General features: G+C 41.4%; 1 protein-coding gene across 10 annotated transcripts in view; it reads right to left on the bottom strand.

The window, feature by feature from the left end:
• The window catches only part of LOC101737442 (talin-1), a 123,375-nt gene that overhangs the window by 45,044 nt on the left and 54,248 nt on the right, over nucleotides 1-24,083 (bottom strand). For all 10 annotated transcript variants that reach the window (XM_038016894.2, XM_038016914.2, XM_038016906.2 and 7 more), the window contains exons 11-29: nucleotides 23,497-23,665; nucleotides 22,303-22,475; nucleotides 20,548-20,709; nucleotides 20,384-20,475; nucleotides 19,772-19,860; nucleotides 17,486-17,605; nucleotides 17,106-17,244; nucleotides 16,826-17,031; nucleotides 16,162-16,263; nucleotides 9,110-9,280; nucleotides 7,783-7,984; nucleotides 6,891-7,042; nucleotides 6,383-6,502; nucleotides 5,355-5,465; nucleotides 4,684-4,773; nucleotides 3,564-3,701; nucleotides 2,606-2,724; nucleotides 1,907-2,051; nucleotides 819-997 (exon numbers count right to left, since the gene is read on the bottom strand). In XM_038016894.2, coding sequence (XP_037872822.1) covers nucleotides 819-997; nucleotides 1,907-2,051; nucleotides 2,606-2,724; nucleotides 3,564-3,701; nucleotides 4,684-4,773; nucleotides 5,355-5,465; nucleotides 6,383-6,502; nucleotides 6,891-7,042; nucleotides 7,783-7,984; nucleotides 9,110-9,280; nucleotides 16,162-16,263; nucleotides 16,826-17,031; nucleotides 17,106-17,244; nucleotides 17,486-17,605; nucleotides 19,772-19,860; nucleotides 20,384-20,475; nucleotides 20,548-20,709; nucleotides 22,303-22,475; nucleotides 23,497-23,665 — 2,679 coding nt within the window. The remainder of the gene's footprint in view (nucleotides 1-818; nucleotides 998-1,906; nucleotides 2,052-2,605; nucleotides 2,725-3,563; nucleotides 3,702-4,683; nucleotides 4,774-5,354; nucleotides 5,466-6,382; nucleotides 6,503-6,890; nucleotides 7,043-7,782; nucleotides 7,985-9,109; nucleotides 9,281-16,161; nucleotides 16,264-16,825; nucleotides 17,032-17,105; nucleotides 17,245-17,485; nucleotides 17,606-19,771; nucleotides 19,861-20,383; nucleotides 20,476-20,547; nucleotides 20,710-22,302; nucleotides 22,476-23,496; nucleotides 23,666-24,083) is intronic.

Here is a 24,083-nt window from a genome sequence, read left to right as displayed (position 1 = left end):
CTTATTGTCGTGTATCTTCTAACAGCTATGTGTACAAAACATATCAAATAAATACTCGTAAAATAAAATAAATAATAATATATTGAAATTAAATTTTTGAAGTGAAACTTCTGTACAATCGTTGTGATTTCAAACACGATGAAACGAAAAAATAAGTCCATAGAGACACAAACACATAAGACGTTTTCAGTGTAGTGTTTTTTTAATACAGCGCCATCTATGAGATTTTTAATACTAACGTGTGTATGAAACCTCTTGTAGTGAATTTTAATTTAGGATTATACGTGAAGTTAAAATATCAATTCACAGAGGGCGCTACTTCATACTATAAAAGACGATTTACAATTATTTACTAATGATAAAATTTTACATATACTTAAGACACTTAGTATTTAATTTTTGAAGGTTTCACTTCTACTACGAGTGAGTTGCACACGTGTTTTTTTTATATTGCCCTAGTCGCCCATGGACTTCAGTAATGCCAGGGGCAGAACCAAACCGCTGCCTACTGGAAATGAATATATGTTTTTTTTATTGCTTTGATGGGTGTTCTCACAACCCACCTGGTGTTAAGTTGAGCCCATAGACATCTACAACGTAAATGCGCCACCCACCTTGAGATATTCTAAGGTCTCAGTATAGTTACAACGGCTGCCCTACCCTTCAGACCGAAACACATAGCTGCTTCACGGAAGAAATAGATAAGGCGGTGGTACCTACCCTCAAAAATACACAAATACATAGTAACTTTTTTTTAGTTATGTTGGAATTGAATGTTAATCTTCCATTTAATGAGAGTGTGGTGTGGGTGCGGGTACCTGTGCGCGCGGGGAGGCGGCGCGGCGGCGGCGGCGGCGCGCAGCCCGTGCGTGAAGTCCCGCAGCGCGTGCGCGAGGTCGGGCGCGGCGTGGGAGCCGCTGGCGCCGGACACGAGGCGCGCGGTGGAGCTGGCGGCGGCGCGGGACGCGGAGTTCATGGTGGCCGCGGCCCACTCCGCCTGCATCAGTGAGCTTACTGTGAGTCTTTTAACGTTCTCGATAGCGTAAAAGTTAACTCAGATTTGTATGGAATGGGATCGTTTGCGTACGTTTGCCGCTAGGGGCGCTGTTCCAACTGCATACAAATTTGGGGTAACTTTTACGCTATCGAGAATGTCATACAGCACACGCACACATACTTCATACGCACTAGATATATATTAAGGCTTCGTCAAACAGAACGCGTACTTAGTGCTGCGTTTTAACGTCGCGCTCATTTATATAGTGCAAGAATTGCAGCAAAGCGTTCTTGAGTTCGACTTTTTGGCGGGTACGCGGGGAGTGAAATTGTGTGATTTATTTGATTTTGTCTAGTTCTAGTGTTTCTTCAGGTTTAAATGTGTAATAACGGTGGTAACTGTTTTGTATCTGTAAAATTGCACAAATGTGGGAAAATGAAACAAAGCCGCTGGACGTAACTTCTCGGGATCCTCCAAAGGTTATATTTTTATATCTCATTTCATTTAATTTCATCCCAATTGATTAATCTCTCAAATCAACCATCTTCATTTCATTTCACTCCATATTATCATTTTTCATAAAAATAAGAATATAAATTAGAATAAGACATGACCTTAAAGGTCTTAGTTAACAGGTCATAAAATGCCTTAAAAAAAACGTTTTTGAGTACTTATTTGAACGGTTCGCCCTTCGTTATACTATACAATTGATATTTTACATTTCAAGTTTCAAAATGAGAGGCGATATTCACGTTCTGATGTCTGTGGACTACGGTAATCATTTACAACCAGAATCTAACATCTTGATTTCAGTCACTGAACTAGCACATAATTATATACATAGATTATTAGTTATTTTTCTGCAATGTATTCGACCGAGGTGGTCGTCCCCACGTCTCCGAGCCTCACCGTCTGCCCGGGTAAGGGTTTCAGGTCGAAAGCCCTGACCGCCTCCTCCAGCTCATCAAGCTCCTCTTGCAGGGATTTGATGATCTCCGCCGCTGCGTCCAGCTCCAAGCCCTTGCAGGATATCCTGGCTCTGCTCACTGCGGACCTGGGAGCACAACGTACAGGGTTATGTTTAAGTTTTGACGAGGGGTTGGGGAGTTGAATAAGAGCACCAGTGCGACTCTGTCCACGACGGTTCGCTATTATATCTATACATATAAATAAAATTAGAGTGTCTGTTTGTAATATTGAAATAACCGCTTTTTACTACATTCATATGAATATATATACGGTATATACACCAAAATATTTTTTACAATTTTTGTCTGTCTGTCTGTCTGTCTGTTTGTTCCGGCTAATCTCTGGAACGGCTGGACCGATTTAGATGAGACTTCCACTGATAGGTAGCTGATGATATAAGGAGTAAATTAGGCTACTTTTTTTTAGACTAGCTTTGCCCCGCGGCGTCACCCGCAGTTATTGTCGTACCGCGCGCAACATGGCGGGCTTCGCCTATCAGTAATAAAATTTAATGTTTCCAATAAATTGATTGTTAGATTATAACGGACGTCTCCGCTTGTAAAGTAACCAAGTTGAGATCTTATGGTTGTGGTTGGTCCACCAGAAAAGATTCAGATTGGTCAACAGTGGGGTGCTTACCTGAGGTCGGCGCAGCTTGAAGTGTAGAGCTGCGTGTTGTCGGCCAGGTGCTTGGCTGCGGAGGGCTCGCTTACGGTCGGCAGGGCGCCTCGGGCTGCTGAGATCACGTGGCCACTTGGCTGGAGGACGATAGTTACAAGTTGGATTCCATACTACAATTTCAATGCTAATTGTCGGCAATATGTGTAATATTTGATGATGGATGATGCCTTCAGCTAAAGAATTTTGGCAAAAAATATAACAAAGCCGTTGATTTCTCAGATTGATACACCAAATTCATTTAAACGACAAGGAATCCTAAATATTTTACTGAAAAGAAAACGGATAAAAAGATGCGGCTTAGTACAAAAGAGTTGGCAGTATGCACAAGTTCCCTTTGCCTGTTCAAAAAAAAAATCGGTTGTCTGTAAAGTCGGTTTACTGACGATAGTTGAACGTGACAACATCATAAGAAAATACTGATGGAATGGTTTCATTTTTCAATTATCGCAATTATCGTTGCTATAAACAATGGACACCACATTCATTTTTCACTGAACTTCATACTTGACGAAAACATGTAAACGTATTATTGTGTAGCAGCTGTCCACGCGGATGCATCGCTCACCAAGTAGGAGAGAGACAGATGTCGAACGCTGCCGAACGCGGAGGCCGATTGTGCCTCTTTGTCGCTCGTTGTGCGCTCTCGCTTGCACTTCAAGACTTAAATGGAACGTCTCAGAGCGAGGTAACGCCGCAAGGGTCGTGTTTTTTCGTGCGTGCAGCTGGCTCCATCGAATTATAAGACGTTGTCACGTCAAAAATGAAAAAACAACGCGAGCTACATGGTAGGCGGAGTGGAAGGTTTTTTTCGTTACGGAATTCCATGATTTCGAACTCAAGGTCCGCGATAAAATCTGTGCAATAGCTTAAAAAATCGGAACTAAACTGAAGTTGAGCTGTTTAAGCGTGGCGTTACCTGTAAGAAGGCTTCAGATGCAGAGATGAGGTCGAGCCTGGCCGCTGCCTGCGTCGGCTTCACGTTGGACACGTTCACGGCTTCCACCATGCGGGGGAGGTGCTCGTTCAGCACTTTGCACTCTTCTAGAAGGGTCTCCTGATGGTAAGAAGTTATGCAATCACTTTTACGTTTATCTTTGGGTATATTTTTTTTTAAATGAATTTTATAACTTGGTAACTAAGACCTTTAGGTCATGTCTTATTTTAATTTGTATTGTTATTTTTATGAAAAATTATAATACGGAGTGAAATGAAATGAAGATGATATGATATGGGACGAAATATAATCTCAGTAAAATAAATGGTGGTTATTTACGGAGATTTTTTCAGTGAGAAGTTACGTTCGGCGGCTTTGTTTCATTTTCCCACATTTGTGCACTTTCACAGATATTAAACAGTTAATAAACCACCGTTGTTACACATTTAAACCAGAAGAAACACTAAATAGACAAAATAAAACAAATCACACAACTTCACTCCTCGCGTTCCCGCTAAAAAGTCAGTCTTTGAGTATTTTTTTTTAAGAGATTTTATGACCTGGTAATTAAGACCTTTAAGTCATGTCTTATTTTACTTCATATTCTTAATTTTATGAAAAATGATAATATGGAGTGAAATGAAATGAAGATGATTAATTTGAGACATTAATCAACTGGGATGAAATTTAATGAAATGAGATGATATGGGATGAAATATAATCGCAGTAAAATGGTGGTCATTTACTGAGATTTTTTCAGTGGACTTTTTGCAGGAACCCGAGAAGTTACGTCCAGCAGCTTTGTTTCATTTTCCCACATTTGTGCACTTTCACAGATATTAAACAGTTAATAAACCACCATTATTACACATTTAAACCTGAAGAAACACTAAATAGACAAAATAAAACAAATCACACAACTTCACTCCTCGCGTTCCCGCCAAAAAGTCAGTCTTTGAGTATGACAGAACAGAGCACAGACCTCCGTGGTCGTTACACAGATACTCCACTCCGCTCATGCAAAGGGTTGCATTTCGAGCGGCCTTGTTCTGAGACCGTCTGTATTATCTGTACTATTGTACACAAGAGGGCGCGTCGTTACCTGAGAGTATCTGTTGGTGTTGTACTGCGTTGCGTTCTGGGCCGACGTTATCAGCTGCGTGGCGCTGGACGTCGCCTGCCGGGCGCTTTCCTGTCAACACAATCGATTTAACACGTTGTGATGGTCCCGATAAGTCGCGGTTCGTGGACATCAGAATGTGAGCTATCGACAATATTGAAAATCACCCCATCTGTATAAAATATATAAAATGTTTATTTTTTTTATTGCTTAGATGGGTGGACGAGCTCACAGCTGTTACCGGATGTTAAGTGGTGGTGTTAGACGTCTACAACGTAAATGCGCCAACCATCTTGAGATATAAGTTCTAAGGTTTCAGTATAGTTACAACGGCTGCCCCACCCTTCAAGCCGAAACGCATTACTGCTTCACGGCAGAAATAGGTACCTACCCGTGCGGACTCACAACAGGTCCTATCACCAGTAAAAATATAATAGTATAAAATACACAATTGTGATATTAATTTTATTAATAAAGTATCCATTACTTTCTTGATAATCTAAAATCAGCTGACCTCAAGCAGTCCATGGCCAACACGGATCCGTGTGGTGAAATGTGACACGTTTGGCATGTTGTGTTTAGCATAAAACGCGATTACACAATAGTTTATTACAAGGATTTAAGGCTGTTGAATATATATATTATATACCGACCTGCAGCCTGGCCACTTGTGAGCCGACGATGTCCTGTCCCTGCGCGTAGTCGGCCGTGATGAAGCGCAGCTCCTCCGCCGCTTTGCGGAGCACCTCTTGCTTCTCCCGATCCTGAGAGGAGCAGGTGATGCGAACCCGTTACGATTTCACATTTTCGAAATGCAAATGCAATGCTATTAATGCAAGTTTTATTGTACACTGATAACTATTAGAATAGTTAGTAAGAAGAATGGTAGAAATGAATGGTAGAAAAAAAAGGATAATAGTTGATAAAAGCAAGGGCACAGCTACTTTTAGCAGACTTACGAGAAGAGATTCAGTATCATTCAAAGTAATGAATGTGTAAAAGAGACAGGAATTAAATAAGTTAATCAAAGTACCTACAGTTTTATATTAATATATGGACTTGGCTATATTGAGACATGAGGCTGAAGTCTCAAGTTTACAGTTCATCGGCTGCAGTCCATGGAAACTGGAGCGAACGGACGCAATATCAGTACTGAGATGGGGAGAGGATCCAGCTGTGGTGTTGGGACTTTATATGATATGTAATGCAATGTTGTATCTATCTGTATAGCCATAAGAATCATATTTGATTGCAAAAAGACATTTCAATGAGCGCGTTATGCAGCAGATCGACTAAGATGTTGAATTCTCCCAAATTTTATAAGGAATTTCTGCTTAAACAGCAAAGTGCGGAGGCAGGGATTCTGTAGATTATGCCACATAATTTTAAATTTAGCTATTATTAGATACAAGTTTATAGATTAAGATTATAGGCAGCGGCAACATTACAGCGACAGTTTCAGCTATCACAAAGCTGAGGAGCCGCCATTTTATCTCCACTGTGTTAGTACAATATATTGTAATATTGTTTAGAATTAGAATTTTTATGTCATATTAATTGAAAATTTATTTGTATTTATTTTGTGGAGTAAATAAATGAAATTATTATTATTATTAATTTCCAGCATCGTCAACTTCTTGCAGGGTTCCTGGTCCACCAGTTACGGTTCGAAGTAGCGTACCTGTGGCGAGGAGGCGCACTGGCGGGCCGCCTCCACCATGCGGGCCGTGGCGTCGGCCAGCAGCTTGGCGGCGGCTAGGAGCTTGCGCTGGGAGTCCGACGGTGACTCCTCGGCCTCGGTCTGTGGAGGAGACGGACCACGTCAGTACCATACGTGTCGACACGAGCCGGCGCCGGGAGAGTGTATGAGGAACTAGATCAGCGGTCGGGGAACCGGGGGAAATTACTCCAAATGGGGTAAAATGAAATTTTCGTGAGTAAAAAGTATATATTGAAGTGAAACTTCTTTAGAATCGTTGCGATTTCAAACTCGATGGAACGAAATGAAAAAAAAGGAAAAAATTATTTCTTTTTTTTTTCAAAATTATAATATGAAAGATGCTAAAAAGAAGCGATTTCGTTTTTTTTGTTTTTCGCCATGGGGTAATATCAATTTACACAAAAATATTTTGGGGTAATAATTAAAAAAGATCCCCGACCGCTGAGTGCGGCGTCTAGTGAGATGCAACCTTGATGTTGGTGATGAGCAGCGCCGTGGCGTGTCCCAGCTGCCTGGCGTGGCGCAGCATGTCGGCTGGCCCGGCGGCCGCCAGCAGCCGCTCGTGCGCGCCCAGCACCGCCTCCACCGCGCGCCCCGCCGCCGCCGCCGCGCCCCCGCGCTCTGCACACAACACAGTACACAATTTATGTTAGGGATTCCCAAACTTTAGCGGTAGGTAACGACTTGGCTCTGCCCCTGGCATTGCTGAAGTCCATGGGCGACGGTAACCACTCACCATCAGGTGGGCCGTATGCTCGTCTGCCTACAAAGGCAATAAAAAAAATTTGTCTATTAACCACTTTGAGAATATATTCTTTTTTAGAGCTCCCATTTTTTTCTGGGTCTCTCACCGCCCCCCTTTAGGCCTTGTGGGCGCTACAAGAGGGCGCTATCGTCCAGTTTAGGAAAGGCTGGTTTATATTAACTAACAAATATCGTTTAAGGTGAGCTATTCATTTAAAACTTCTAATTAACTAAAAGCTGTAATGTTTTATTTTTATTTTTTATTTCTGTTTTGATAATTTAACGCAATCTGAATATCCATTGGACAATTATTTAACACCTTTTGGAGGGTACTTTCATTACTAGACTCGTACAACAGAAACTACTGATTACACTCGCTCTCGTGTCATCTCGTAGTGTAAGTTACCTATTGATGTCATTACTCAATCAATACAGTGTTTTTTTTATTGCCTTTGTAGGCAGACGAGCATACAGCCCACCTGATGGTAAGTTGTCACCGTCGTTCATGGATGTTAGCAATGCCAGGGGCAAAGCCAAGTCGCTGCCTACCTAGTGTTCGTTGTCTAGCTTGAGTCACTCATTTTATGAAACAAAAAACCGTGGATTCAGGAACTGACCAAGTTGACAGTGGGCCAGCAGCCTCTCCAGCTCCTCGGAGACGCAGTGCGCGGCGGCGGCGAGCTGGTCGCGCGCGGGCGCCGCCGCGGCCGGTGCGGGCGCGCAGGCCTCCACCAGCCGGTCCACGGCCTGCGCCACTTGCCGCGCCGCGCTCGTCAGCTGCTCGCGACACGCCGCGCTGTGCAGGGTGGGCGCCACCACCTGCCACCCCCACAACATCACGTTACACTTTTTTTATTAACTTTATGACCTGGTAACTAAGACCTTTAAGTCATTTCTTATTTTTATGAAAAATGATAATATGGAATGAAATGAAATAAAATAAGATGAGATTATATGTGATGAAATATAATGTCAGTAAAATGGTGTTCATTTACTAAGATTTTTTCAGTGGACTTTTTGGAGGATCCCAAGAAGTTACGTCTAGTGGCTTTGTTTCATTTTCCCATATTTGTGCACTCTCACAGATATTAAACAGTTAATAAACCACCATTATTACACATTTAAACCTGAAGAAACACTAAATAGACAAAATAAAACAAATCACACAACTTCACTCCTCGCGATCCCGCCAAAAAGTCTGACGTTACACTGATCACTAGGGGTGGCCTGACTTACTAACGTTATCATTATACGGCAGCCTCAAAGTGTGGCCAATATTACATCAGCAACTGATGTTAGACTGAGACACAAGACGAAGGATTGTCCAGATAATGGGCGCCACCGTCAACCCTATTGCTTATATAGGTGGAAGGGCTCACGGCCTACCTGTTAAGTGGATGACAGAAGTAGATGGCGCCGCTCAACTTGAAAAACCATGGCCTACTTAAGTCTTAATTTTATGGTACAATAACTGCCTCCACCCTTCAAATCGAAACGCATTACTACTACACGACAGAAATAGGCAAGGTGGTAGAGGGTACTACCCGTGTGGGCTCACAACAAGCCCTACCTTAAATAAAAATCAACCTTATGAATGCAAACTGTGATCACCCTTCATATTTTTTTATTGCTTAAATGGGTGGACAATCTCACAGCCCACCTGGTGTTAAGTGGTTACTGGAGCCCGTAGACATCCACAGCGTAAATGCGCCACCCGCCTTGAAATATAAATCCTAAGGTCTCAAGTACAGTTACAACGGCTGCCCCACCCTTCAAACCGAAACGCATTACTGCTTCACGGCAGAAATAGGCAGGGCGGTGGTATCTACTCGTGCGGACTCACAAGAGGTCCTACCGCCAGTAATTACGCAAATTATAATTTTGCGGGTAATAATAGAGGTATAATATCAGACCAGCCGTGAGCTAGTCCGTGCAGTTCATTACCTTGGCGCAGGCCACGAGCTGGCTGGTGGCCAGGGCGCAGTGCGTGGCCGCGGCTATGATGTTGTTCTGCAGCTGCTGGTCGTCCCGGCACTGGGCCGCCACGTTCTTCGCTTTCAACACTAAAGCTGCCGTCGTGTTGGCTACGGCTTTGGCGAGAGACAGAAGGATGTCCTGGAAGGAACATCAAATCGTCTAGACTTATACTGCCTACATTTAAACAAATTGATTGTATGGTTTTATGAAACCACGGTAAAAGTGAAACTTTTTTCACATTATCGACATTTAACTCTGACAAACAACATTTACATTAAACTCTGACAAAAACAAAAACAAAATAGCGTGGAGCACTGGCACAGATGAGCAATAGTCTATACACTACACGGTCAGCTGCTGCGAACTGTAAGCGCCGCCATATTGGCCTCGGCTGCTCTGACGAGCGCCTTTCACTTTATCCCTACTCCGCGGCCGACCGTCACGCGACATGCAACACACAGACGAAAAAGTTTGAGACGATGTAATATAAGATTCACTTTCAAAATTTAAAAAAAAAACATGTGAATCACTCTCAATCAATCTTAAGAATGTTTAAGATTCGTAGTTCTGCGTGTGTAGTATAACGGTTATCTTTCTAAAGAGCACTAGTAAATATCTGCCGCGCTCTGCCGGTGCTATATGAGAGAACGCTACTGATCCGTCTCCGAAGTCATAGTATTGTATTGACACTGTTGGAGTTTGAATATGAAAGTAATGGCAGGTAGCACTTGACACATGTAGGTACACATGTAAATATTGTAATGGTGTAATAGTGGACCAAAGTATTTGCAATGTAATTATATTAGCCATGAAGCAAAGTGTTTTTAAATAGCCCCACACCTACAGAACTCAATCCCCTCAAATTTAACCGTCCAACAGACACATATATTTTTAAATTATTATTGAATATTGTTCTTTCAGACTTTAAGCCGTAATGCCCTTGTATATATACATTTTTACTCTTCTAATTTTACAATGACTATTTCTAGACAACTAACATAATTACATTGGTACGCAGATCACTTATAATTTGTCTGATGTATCTGTGACTAACAATAAATTCTACGCTCTCACTGTAAATCCGCAGGACTATAGTTGACCAAAAACATATTTTTATATAAAACAATTTTTTTTATTTAAAACAAAAAAAATATATTAAATTATTAAAACAGTGTCTAATGCAGTGACTTCGGCAAAACATATCCGGGTGTGGAATACTTTTGCAATAGTTGGAGCATTTGGCTCGCAAATGAATCGAGCTAGTTATGTTGCAACGTAATCTCTTACGATTGTTATAATTTGCAACTGTAAGGTATAGTAATATTGATAGAACACTTTCAATGTTTGTCATCGATATGTGACATTGGCAACATTTCAATTCGTGCGAATTTCTGCATTTTTTACTTTCAATGTAATTTACTATTATATCATCACATGATATATATCAGTATGGTTGACTATTAGTGCAAATCTAGGGATGCACTCACTTTTGCTAGTGTGTGTACGTTATATAAATTTTACCGAAAAAAAAAAGTTTACGAGCGATTCTATACTATACTAGCTCACCCGGCAGACTTCGTAGTGATAATCGATAAATAAAAGACTTCAACTTTTGTATAAAATAAACTTAAAACTAACAAAAGGAATCCGTCCGACGGGGGACACATCAAAGGGAAAACAAAATTGTTATTTTTATTTAATACCGAGCATTTTCATATTGATCTACCTTTTAAACCTTCTCTGAACTTCCACAAATAATTTAATACCAAAATTAGCCCAATCGGTCCAGCCGTTCTCGTGTTTTAGCGAGACTAACGAACAGCAATTCTTTTTTATATATATAGACTATACTATACTTCTACGCAATACCGTCTTTACCATAAGGGCACACGGGGCCCGTGCCCAGGGCCCCCATTCTCAGGGGGCCCCGAAAGACCGACAATTTCTCTCACACGTTTATTCTCAAAATATTTTTGTCGGGCACAGTACACTTTTTTCACAAATTAGTAATCAGAAGGTATTTATAAGGCATATACTATGCCTATAATAGAAGATTATGCTCAATAGAAATCCCGAAAGAAACGGTTATCGAAATCGTAACCAAAAAACCAGCAGCATTCTAATATCATTAATGACATATTATATCATATTGTATTTCATTACCTATAATAAATGGTCATACCCAGTAAAAAAATGTTATTATAATTCGCTTTTTTTACTTTCCAAAAGGGCCTCAAATTCTTGTGTGGCCAAGGGCCCCAGCCTAGTTTAAGACGTCCTTGCTTCTACGAGTACATATTTATAGTGTTCTGTCTACCTAGCAGTAGCGTAGAAAGCAGACAGGCTTACCATCAACCCTATAATAATATTAATCAATCCAGACATCACCCATGACAGGATCATGAGGTGAAATCTGATAAACAATAAACCCCTTTCAGACTTCGGCGAAAAAAAAAGACATGCCATAGCGTGTCACGGGTTCAAGACCGCTGCGTTCTCGAGTGATCAGGCTTAATAGTCCGTTAACAATATATTGACATCGTTAATAGCACTGTCAGCCAGTATTGCTTGTTGACCCAAAAGGCTGACGTGTCAAATAATTTAGTTTTATCTATTTTCAGAAATCGAGGGTAGTATTAGTAAGTCTTTTCTTTTCTTAATTAATTTTGTCACTACTTCTACAGACAGTTAGTCGCAAATAAAACTCAGTTTAGAAGTTTTTTAAATGCTTTTTTATAATTTAATAGATTAAACAAAACATTAGAGGCAGTGACAAAATCAACAAAAAAATAATAATGTAAAAAATAATAATATTAAAAACCCACAACCTTATTACGGACACTGACGTTGCTTAATAATTATTGACCAACGGTTAAAAAACAAGGAAAAATATATTAGTAATGTCGATATTAAAGAGGCAAACTCGGTATAGTAGTCAGTTGCTTGAGAACTACTCCCAGAGGGTAGATGATAACCTTATCAGAAGTACTTGTGGAGAATTCTGCTAAATTTTATGTTACTAGCAGATTTCAACTTCAAATTGAAGTTGTCATCTTTATGGATTTGTCTAGCCCTTGGCACCAGATGCGCATTGAAGCGTCTGATTTAGACCATCGCTCATGCAGTACACCAGATGTGAAGCGGTTACAACAAAGGTAATGCTAACTTCTGAAAATCTGACGTAAAGGTCTTTAAAATAATATAAGAGAGACGATTGGTCAATAATTATTAATATAACGGTGCAGACTAAGTTTAAAGTAAGTAAAAACTTAAAAAAATATTTCATGATTAAATTAACTGACTAAAATAAAAAAATAAACATTTTAAAATGGCAATTTTTGTGTTTGTACGATCTGTTGTTTATGGCAATTTCATTAAATTAATCACGGTCAGTAGATTTAGTTTTTTTTTTTTTTTGTAATGGCATCATTAAAGCATAAATACACCAAATCTATGGTTTGGCCCTACTATCTACATTTTTAATAAAAAAAAAGCTATATATATATGCTTATCATATAATATTATTATTATTTATTCAAAAATTCAGCTGACACATGTTTATTTATTTATTTATTTATAAAAACGTAAATTTCTCTCACTAAAAAGCATTACCAATTCTATATTATTAATAAATAGTTCAGAATTAATGATTACTTATTAAATATAGATACCAAATTAATAACGATTAAAATTTCATTTTCAAAAGTCCATTTAAGACTAGAATCATTAAAAGCAGAGCTACTGTGATACTACTAATAAGAAATTATTTTTCAATTATTTGTCATGTAAAATAGGAACTATTTAGTACACAATCGCAAACCATGTAACCTAAGTTCCAAAAAGAAAAACCAATTGATTATCTTATTACAGTGTAAAAACTGACCGTTTTGAATAGTTTTTTTTTTTTTTTATTGCGAAAAGAATTACTTTCTCTTTATCTAGGTGTTTAATACGTATCTATGTATTTGTTTAAAAACGGTAGTACTACTAGTATTTATTAGTCTCTCCAAGTGTGAAGATAGTACAAGTTGAAGATGTTTATATATACGTGTCTCCAAGAGGCACGACTTGCTTTATGAGACAATCTTCCTGATTAAAGATATGTTTCACTATTTCTGTTTGGAACTGAGTTATCTACGGGTATTATGTGATGATTCATCCATACTCAAGCATCGCGATCACAAGGAACTATATTATTTATATTAATTTATTATTTAAATTTTAGTTTTTTTATATTTTCAATTAAATTTTCTTTTTGTTGTTTTTTTTTACCTACCCCCAGTAATGATAATTATGTAAATTTTTGCGGGTTTAATTTTTGTGACACGACTTTCCTTCGTTGTAAGAAAACATTCGCGAACATATGTTCGATGTGTAGTTTTTTTAAGCGAAGTCTGAAAGTGGATCTGTTTTTGAACGCCGGTATCGTCAGTCATACAACTCCAGTACACCGGCTACCTTTCTAACTAAGTCACAAAGACCAAATCGTTTGTAAACTTGTTTTCACCCTACTACTAGTGGTAGACGAGACTGGTATACCATTATCATTGACAATAAACTGACAACGTAGCTGCCAGTTTCGAACCGAACACATTATACGACTTTTTGAATCCGAAAATAATCATGTTTGCTTCGTCTTTGGCCTTATTCGCAAGAGCCGCCCGTGATAGACACCGCCATATACCCAAAAGTAAGATTTAAAATAATTTACAAACAAATGTCATTAACAGCGTCTTTCCCTAGTTAAATACATGTCTTTATCATATGCTGGTGAGCCCCGCGATCATAATTATCGTGTGACATTGATAACTAAGCCCGGCCTCCTTTACCTCCTAATAAAACAATCAACATTTGTCGCGTGGCAAACGGTTAGAATTATAAAATAGTCAATTTAATTTCAACACGCAACCGTACACCGATTATATATAAAATTACCCAAAAAGCAATGCTAAGCGTTGTTTGTTGAATAAAAACGATTATTTGATCACGATTTTGCGAAACATTACTCGATTATTTGAAAACCGGTTTATAAAATCGAATAATTCGAACATTTGTTACTAGCGACCAGCCCTCGCTTCGCTTAGGAAACATTAAATTTTATTATTGATTATCTACGACATCACATTAGAAACCTCAAAAAGAACAGTATTTCTCCACTATTTAATGGATGTTATTATACATATAAACCTTCCTCTTTAAGCACTCTATCTATTAAAAAAAAACCACATCAAAATCCGTTGCGTAGTTTTAAAGATTTAAGCATACATAGGGCTAAGCACCAATCACAGGACATGACGTCACGTGGCCCCAAGTGACGTCACGTGTAATGAAATGTCGTTCGTTTTATCCAGTATGGTCACAAGGGGGAGTATCGGGAGGCCTTTCGAAGCATCTAAATATTGTCGACAGTTTACCTAGAGAAGACTGATTAAATTGAAAGTGAAATATTCGTTTTGGCGAGTGAATCACGCGGGCACCGCCGAATATCCTTTTTTTTATTTTTATTGCCTAGTTGTGTGGACGAGCTCACAGCCTACCTGGTGTTAAGTGGTTACTGGAACCCATAGACATTTACAACGTAAATGCGCCACACACCTTGAGATATAAGTTCTAAGGTCTCAGTATAGTTACAACGACTGCCCCACCTTTCAAACCGAAACGCATTACTGCTTCACGGCAGAAATAGGCGAAATACTATGCTCAAATTACATTTCCATTGCGATACTATCGACGTCACCGTGCGGGGCCCCACCAGCTACCACCACAGATCCTCGTTTCCGAGAATTTAAACCGTTTTAAAATAATCTCTTTACAAGCTACTGCGGCTATACCCCGACTCAATCCTGAGCGCATTACTGGGAATCATCGTCGCAATCATACGGCCACAACCACTGAATCAGAAGCACGATTATCACGAAGATTATCGACAGAATACATAAGATATTCAGCCAGTTCTCTTTCCAGAGGATCTGTAACTCTAGTTCGAAGCACTGGCAGTGCTGGCAGCACCTGGGAGACGAGCACGGGCGGGCGCCGCGGTCGTGTCCGCCCCGCACGCGGAACGTCGGGTTGTACACGATGCGTATCTCCGTTTTGGGTCTAAGTTGTCCCTCGGAATTATTTAAGATTTCTGTTTTGCGGTCGCTACCGTCACTACTAGTGTAGTACTTCTCGCTTTTCTTAACAAAATTCTCGAAGCGATCGTTCTTTAGTTTCGATAGGCTCGTCTTAGTGAAGCTGGCTTCGGATTCCTCGTAGAACGTCTCCTTCGTCGTCAGCACCCGGTTGTATCTATCCGGGTTTAGGATTTTGAGGTTCAGAGCGCCGGCCACGCTCACGTCGGGACCGGATTTGGTGACGTCGTTCCTGATGCTGTGACATTCGATCTTCTTATCCTTGTATCGATTGAATCGATCGTTTATATCGTTTTTATCGATATTGTTCGATAGAAAGAACCGTTGCCTCAATATATCGTTTTTGGTCCGGCGGTGGAGGTTGACGCTGGAGTAGTCGTGTTTCGGCGGGTCGTAGTTTACGTTAGCGTAGTCGTGATTAGAAAAATCATTTTTGAAGTTGTATATCTTGTCCGTGACCGTCGGCGGGGGTCGCGGGGGGCGGCCGGGCGCGAAGCCTATCGGTTCGTAATCGCTGTCGCTGTTATTCAATTCGGTTTTGTTATCGATTTTCTTATCGAGATAATCGACGCACGTCCCTATGATGGACTCTAGGTCCGCGTCATCAGTGCGGTTGTTGTGGAAGTTGGCCGGCCTTCCGGGGCGTAGCACGGCGTCGCAGTAGGCCAGGCTTCTGTAGTAGTCACTATCGGATTCCTCCTGGATGGCGTCCAGGCCCCAGGTCCTGGTGACGTCGACGTCCTCATACACGCCGTCGTCTACTCTACCATCGTCGAAATCATCTCCGAACTTGTCCTTACTAAAGAAGACGTTGTAGAAGTTGTCGTAGCAGTAATTGAGTTTCCTGTAGAGGAAGGATTTTTTCTTTTTATCCGGCTCGGTTACCTGCGTCTGCTTGTCCTCCTCGGTCTCCTCCCCGATGGTGTACAGCACGGACGTGGACGCCTCCCCGACCCTGGAGGCTGCGTTCAACAGGTTCTGGCGCGGCTGGAAACGACACAATATTAATAATAAGTATGTATGTATGTATATGTGATTGTGTATATATGTATATATACGCTTTTTTGTGTATATATTCGTAACTTAATATAAATTTCATGGCACCTACAACTATTTACTCTGCACCACCTTTGGTTGACTGGTAGAGAATGCCTTAGGCATTAAGTCCGTCAATGTAAATTTTACATGAAGTGTAATAAATAAATAACCCTCGGTCAACTTAGGATTGTTTTGAGACGTGAGGTGAGCTTTTATTTTTCCTGTTGAGGTGAATGGACAAGCTCACGGCCTACCATGGGTTAAGTGATTGACGGAGCCCATACACATCAACAACGCAAATGTAGTTACTCACTTTAGAGACATGAGTTCCAAGGTCTCAATTTTTACAGTTACAACGGCTAAAATGTATTTCTACTTCACGGCAGAAATAGTCAGGGCGGTGGTACCCAGTTTCGTCGAGATCAAAATATGTACGATTCACTTTACGAATGAGAAGTGGAGAGAGAGAATGAGAGGCAGGTCGGCCTCGGCAAGGTGTCGGGTTGGTTACCTCCTTCGTTTCCGGCTCGGCCGCCTTCAGCAGGTCGGTGAACGCGGTGCAAAGTTTCCTGGTGGCGTCCAACAGTCTGTCTCCGTTGTCGGAGTCGTCCATGAGGGCTGCGATCATCCTGACCCCGCGCGTCACTTCCGGCAGGTTGCTGGTGATGGTCGTGATGGCGGCACCCACTGCTGTGTGGTCTACCTCTTCGGTTGGACCTGGATGCAAAGTATTCCGTTAATTACAGTAGCGGAACTGCATACGGAGGGGGGTTGGGAGGGGGTGTACGAACCGGCGGTGAGGGTGACGACCTGCGCCGTGGCCGCGTTCATGGCCGCGATCTGCGAGCTGACGGCCTGCTTGTTGGTGTCCAGGGTCGACTGCTTCCATTTCACTGAGGATGCGTCACCTCCCAGTTCGGGCAGGGTTGTCTGGAAGAAATATGTTAGTGTTTTATTTGATGTGGTAGACGACTAATTGACCCCAACCTCTCAAATATGTTTCCAAACCAGGCTGCGTCTTAAAGTGTCAGCATTCAGGGGGACGGTAACGGTCAACTAATAACCCTGAAGCTGATCAACCTATTGTTACACCTGCAGCGACGTCAGCTGGTCACTGTTACCCAGGGACATCGGACACATCGGGCGACATATGCTAAGGCTTCCTGCTCACCCTGCTGAGTCCTTCTTCGGTCTGCTTGATGATCTCCCTGCCGCTGGTGATGGTGGTCAACAGGGCCCGCTGAGGTTCCGTGAGTATCGAGGTCACCTTGGTCTGCTGTACCTGCGACGCCTGCGACACACGGGACTTACATGAGTATCTACAATAGTGCACACTAGTAATTGTCCGAATCTGTGATTTGCTTTAATTTTAATTCGAATAAGCTGCTAATGAGGTATATGACAATTGACAAACAAACAGAAGTTCAGTCGCGTCGTGCCACGTCACTTATGACGTCACAATTCATGGTCTGTCAGCCAATATTATTGATATAAAGTGTAAGCTTAATTTTTAAAACATTTTGAAATATTTTTTCTTTTGGATGTGGTGGGGGACAGTTGCTACGGTAGCGATACAGAGGCGGAGGTCAGCTGGACCCGGAAGCGTGGCGGACCCACGTGCGGTCGCTAATGATTAGACTCGGTCGGTATAAAGACATGACACATTTCTCAGTAGCACAAATATTCTAATATCGTCTTCTCGTGTCAAAACTATACTAGTGGCCCCGCAGTAGTCGAAATTGGCCTTTATTTAAACAAAATTATTAGTTTAAACATTATTATGGTTCTATTGTCAAACACTATTATAATTCGATAATATAATCATAGTATTCGCCAAAACTGCACTATAGATCAATAATATTATAGACAAACAATATTAATCTATTTTCAATTCGACCACAGACTTTAAACAATAACAAAAGTTTCCCAATTGACAGTAAACAAAGAGTATATTTTTATGTGCTGTGTCAAATACATGATAGTGTCTGTAATGTTTTCTTTATTGATTTAAAGTATCTTTTATGCATTATTTAAAAAAAATATTAACATTCTGCACTCCTTCTCTATAAGTGTGGGAAATTTCATACTCCTCCGTCCGCACAATTTACGTAAAAAGGGATACAAAGTTTTTCCTTCACGTATTAATATTAAAACTGTTTAATCTCAAAGCTTACAAATTTTACCGAAGACTGTTTTAAAGGTTTAATATTAATCATTTTTGCAACTTAAATTTTTATTTTTTACCAGTTACATTATCTGTCTTTTAAAGTAAGATTTTTATTAAAAAATTATGTATTAATTTTGTTATAGTCAAAACATAGGTAAACTAAAAAAAGAGCTAAAAAACTAAACTTTGACAGTGTTTATGAGAAAAATACCGGTGGTACCAAACGATTCCGCATATTAACTCAATTTCGAATATTTTTGGAAATTGTATACTTTTAATTCGAAAAGACGATACATGGGTGTGCTGTGTGTCTGTGGGTAAGGCCGTGGGTCCGCTTCGCGTCACACGGCCCGTGTGTACGTACGAAGGTCAGGGCGACGACTGTTCCGTCCGTGGTGTAGGCGTGTAAAGAAAAAAGTACTTTTGTAAGTCTAACTTCGGTCAACCATTGCCGGATCGGCGGCGAGGTGGACGCTTGTAGGAGCAACTTTTAGGCAGCGGCTTGGCTCTGCTCCTGGCGTTGCTGAAGTCCATGGGCGATGGTAACCACTCACCATCAGGTGGGCCGTATGCTCGTCTGCCTACAAGGGTAATAAAAAAAAAACTTGTGTTCCTCTTGTCTTAACAGTTTATATCTTCCATGTGAATGAATGGTAGAACTCAATCACACACTAGCTCCAGCCAACAATACAGAGATACACCCTGCCTATTTCTGCCGTGAAGCAGTAATGCGTTTCGGTTTGAAGGGTGAGGCAGCCGTTGTAACTATACTTGGGACCTTAGAAGTTATACCTCAAGGTGGGTGGCGCATTTACGTCGTAGATGTCTATGGGCTCCAGTAACCATTTAACACCAGGTGGGCTGTGAGCTTATCCACCAATCTCAAAAGATAGAACACAAGTATCCCACGCGTGACGTCATCTCTGTGACAATGTAATATAGTTTTCAAAACGACTGTCATTTCTTAGCCAATTTCTCGCGACCCACCAAGAGTGGTGGACCACATTGTGTGACACTATCCCGACAGCCCTTAATTACCTTCCGCGTCACCGATCGATCTGGTATGCAGATGCCCGCAGGTAAAAAGCATTTAGTTTCATTTCCACGCACTACAAGGCTATTTACAAACTCTCAACAAAAGCTTACAAAAAAAAAAGCATAAGTATGGCGGAATATCTGACTGTTTTAGTAAGTATATTGTAAAAGATATCGGGAGCGTGACGTTTGTAGAGTGACGTCACAACAGTCGGACATGCCGCGGGCGGGGGGTTGGGGGGTGCGTGTACTAACGGCGGGCGGCGCGTGCCCCGTCACCACCTGCCCGGAGACCGTGGTCAGCTGCGCGCCCGTCACGTGCCCCACGGCGAACGGCTTCGCACCTGGACCAAATTGTACAGTGAGCACACGCCGGCCGGGGCCAAGCAGATGTCTCGCCCGCCAAGCTGTCTCGATTGCAAATAATAATTAAAAGCTTTGTACAAAGCTCTACACGGATCTGGCTCTCCGGGTGCCGCGGCTGGTGTCCATGGAACGGAACCTCAGGAGACAGCACCAGAAAGCGCTGACTGTGGCCCAATATCCTGTCCAGGGTTACCAGCATCATTTTTCAATTTTGCTTACTATTAAAGTTTGTGTTTTTTCAATGTTTTTAAACTAGATTTATTTCATGATCTGCTCGTCCCGGTGAGTTGCTGTCCACGGACAGGACTCGAGCCCACAGTTTAACTTAACTACTCAAGTGTATTTATACAATTTGCACAGCGCTGTGGAGGACCCGGCGGACCTGGGCCGCGGCTGCAGTGGTAGATGTCCTTGCTCCATTGAAGTATATCAGAAGAACGTCTACCAGAACTTAGAGGGGAATAGCAGCGCTCCCGGCCGTGTGGTCCGTGGTCGCCTTACCTTCAGCTCCGGGCCGGTGCACCGCCGGCTTGGCGACGGACTCGGTGTTCACTTTACCGGACTTGAACGTGTCGTGCTGGATGATGTTCGCTCTGAGAATGGACACAACATTAAGAAACATACAACGGGCAGGGTGAGGGCGCGCCATCAGCGGGAGTACTCACTTGGAGGGCGACACGGAGTCCTCGAGCATGGCGGAGCCCTCGTCTCCCTCGATGCCGAGGTGCTCCTTGGCCCGCTGCTTCCGCACGATGATGTCGATGTAGCCGGCGATGACCTGCAGGATCTGCTCCGCCTCCGTGGTCTGCACCGAGTAGTACTGGTCGCTGCAAGGAGCACGCGCATCAGCACGAGTTCTCAAACCGCCATTGTATTGCAGTACAGTTATATATGGAATGATATAGAAGATGATATAGAATGTTAACAAACGCGGACACGGCTCGTTTAGTTTACTTTAGTTACTTCCACAGTGTCATGTCCTATGGCATTTTGCTATGGGGCAATGCGGCCGATGTAGAAATGATATTTATTCTGCAGAAAAGAGCTATACGTGCTATTTATAACATGCACTCAAGGGAATCCCTGAGGGAGAAATTTAAAGAAATTAAAGTTCTCACTATGCCATCCCAGTACATTTTTGAAAATTTGATGTATGTTCGTAAACATATTGAGGAGTTTCCTAAACAGTCGGACATACATAATAGAAATACTAGGAACAAACACAAGCTTGTTGTGCCGATGAGTAGGTTACTTAAGATACGAAATTCGTTCGGGTGTTTGTCTGTGCGCCTGTACAACAAAATCCCATAAGATGTTCAGAACCTACATATACATAGGTTTAAGAAAACTATTAAAGAACATCTGTGCAATAAAGCTTACTATAAAGTCAATGATTATCTAGAAGATTGCACAAAGTGGGAATGAGTTGCTTGCTCCAGGCATTTCAATATTGTAGTAATTGTTACGTTATATTACTCATTGTAAAAAATTCATATTAAAAAAATAATCTAATATTAAAAAATATAAAAATAATAATTTCATATGTAAAAAAAAAAGACATGCCCGCTGAGTTTCTTGCCAATTCTTCTCAGGACGGAGGCTAGTTCTTGTGAATTGGCGGTAGTTCTTTTGACGTTCAACAAGTATGTACTTTCATTTATGTTGAATAAAATTTTTTTTGATTTTGATTTTGATTTTTTGATATGTGGAAGGAAAGAGAAGTCGAGGAAGATCACTATCCAGGTGGATGGACATTGTAAGGGAGGTCACAAGCACCAGCGTCACGGGCGCCATTAAGGAAGCTGATGCAGAAACTAGAACGAGTTGGTTGTGACCCTCAGTAATGAGGAAGCGATGAAGAAAATATATACTTTATCTTACAGTCACGCGCTACGGAACTAAACGAGAATGACGACCACCAGATAGGCCAGATTGTGCCGCAGCCTTTGATCAAAATATGTCTCGCAACAAAATTTTAATCTATATATATAAAAATGAATTGCTGTTCGTTAGTCTCGCTAAAACTCGAGAACGGCTGGACCGATTTGCCTAATTTTGGTTTTGAATTATTTGTGGAAGTCCAGAGAAGGTTTAAAACGTAAATATGAAAATGCTCGGTATTAAATAAAAATAACAATTTTGTTTTCCCTTTGATGTGTCCCCTGTAGGACGGATTGCTTTTGTTTGTTTTAAGTTTATTTTATACAAAAGTTTAGATCTTTACTTATCGATTGAAGCACTATGAAGTCTGCCGGGTTAAGTAGTTTTAAATATATATAGTGAATGTTTTGTATGTTTGTTCCGTATGAATCCCTAAGCGTGATCGTGATGGGTTTTGGGATCACCGCACATGTGACCACGGGCCGCAGAAGCGCATTTGCCTCAGGCTGTGGCCAAGTGCGAACAGCCAAGGGTCTCACCTGTAATCGCCAAAGTCGAGGGTGAAAGTGTTGGGGCTGGCGCACCACCTCCTCACGGTGGTGAGCGGCCACGTCTGCAGGATCTCCTTCGTCTTCTCGTCCAGTCTGAGCACGGAGTCCTTCGTGACTCCCAGAAGACGCGGTACCAGTTTGTTTTTGCCTTTCATTTTTTCCTGCGAGTTACAAAATCGGTATCTTAATGACCTCTGATGCAAACTACCCACACGACCCACGCGGAATACCTTGGTTCATCCCTGAATTGGCTTGACAGTGCCAAATCACCAGATCAAGAGTACATACACTTTGTCAAGCTTCATGGCGCAGTGTTCAACTTGCATCGCGTTATTAAACACTGACGTCATTGTACAAAACAGCTTTAAGTTGTTGATCCATAGTGCGTATAGTATTATATCTTGTGAGTCCGCACGGGTACCACCGACCTACCTATTTCTGCCGTGAAGCAGTAATGCGTTTCGATTCGAAGGGTGGAGCAGCCGTTGTAACTATACCTGAGACCTTACAGCTCATATCTCAAGATGGGTGGCGCATTTACGTTGTAGATGTCTATGGGCTCCAGTAAACACCAGGTGGGCTGTGAGCTCGTCTACCATCTAAGACTTAAAAAAAACGTGTGGCACCCGGAACTGCCGCGGTAAAGCTATTGCATAGCATTTTTTATCAACGTATGCAATTTTTTTTTTTTTATTAGGTTCACACAACTTGTTGAAATTGAAATCTGCACACATAAACATTGAACTTATTTACATAAAATAAAACATTATAGAATTCACCCTTTTGGGTGTGAACACATCTTGCTTAAGAGCGTTTGTGTAATTATAATTAGACAATTATAATTTATTTTTAAAACAATAATAAAACAAGACCACGCTATATTAAACATTAATAAAAGCAAAACCTTAACTGTCCCCTTCACACTCATAAGCTAGACCGTGCGAGAGAGAGATGGGCAGACTTTTCATGATGCGCATGCAGTGTGACGTCACGCCACGCGCTTATTCACAAACACTACACAAGCGCAACGTGTGAATGTGTTGAACGCGAGCTACATGGTAGGCGGTAGAGTGAGAGGTGCAAGGTTTTTTTCGTTACGGAATTTCATGATTCCGCTCTCAAGACGCGCTCAAGGCCCGCGATAAAATCTATGCAATAGCTTAAAAAGTTGAGTGGTGAGACCTTGACGAGGAAGAAGGCGACTCCGTAGGTCTTGAGGTCCCGCGCCGTCTTGGTGTAGAGCACCTTGGCGTCCAGCTCGCTGAGCCCGACGTGCTTCTTGTGCTCCCTGAACACCTTCTTCTCGATGCCTTTCACCTTCACGTACGAGGCCGGCAGGAACTCTTTTAAACTATCAATAATATAAACATTATAAAATAAAATAAAAATAGTAAGCGTGCAAATCGGTGCACGTGAAAAATATGAAACTTCTACACTATAGTATATTGTTTTTTTATTTCTCATCCTTAAATCAAATTTCCCTTGCAACAGGGAATGCTGTGTATAACAGAAACGATCTGGCTTTGTCCTTTCCCTCTCTCCACGGTCGAGAGGTTAGCGAGACGCTCTGTCTATCTTCTCACTCTCGCTCTTCCTAAATTGTATCTTTTCTCTCTAGCCGTAACGAATCTGTTGCTATAATTTTTCACTGAATTTCTGCCGTTCTCGTTAATTTGCTGTGGCGATATGTGGTGTAAGTGTTCGATTAGTGATTTTTTCTTTGATTTTTATCACTAACCTATAAAATGACAAAATTAAATACACTATCG

This window comes from Bombyx mori, chromosome 2, assembly GCF_030269925.1.
Source record: "Bombyx mori chromosome 2, ASM3026992v2".
Classification (NCBI taxonomy): Eukaryota; Metazoa; Arthropoda; class Insecta; order Lepidoptera; family Bombycidae; genus Bombyx; species Bombyx mori.
Note: the sequence above shows the minus strand (reverse complement) of the source record. Positions and strands in the feature narration are given on the sequence as shown.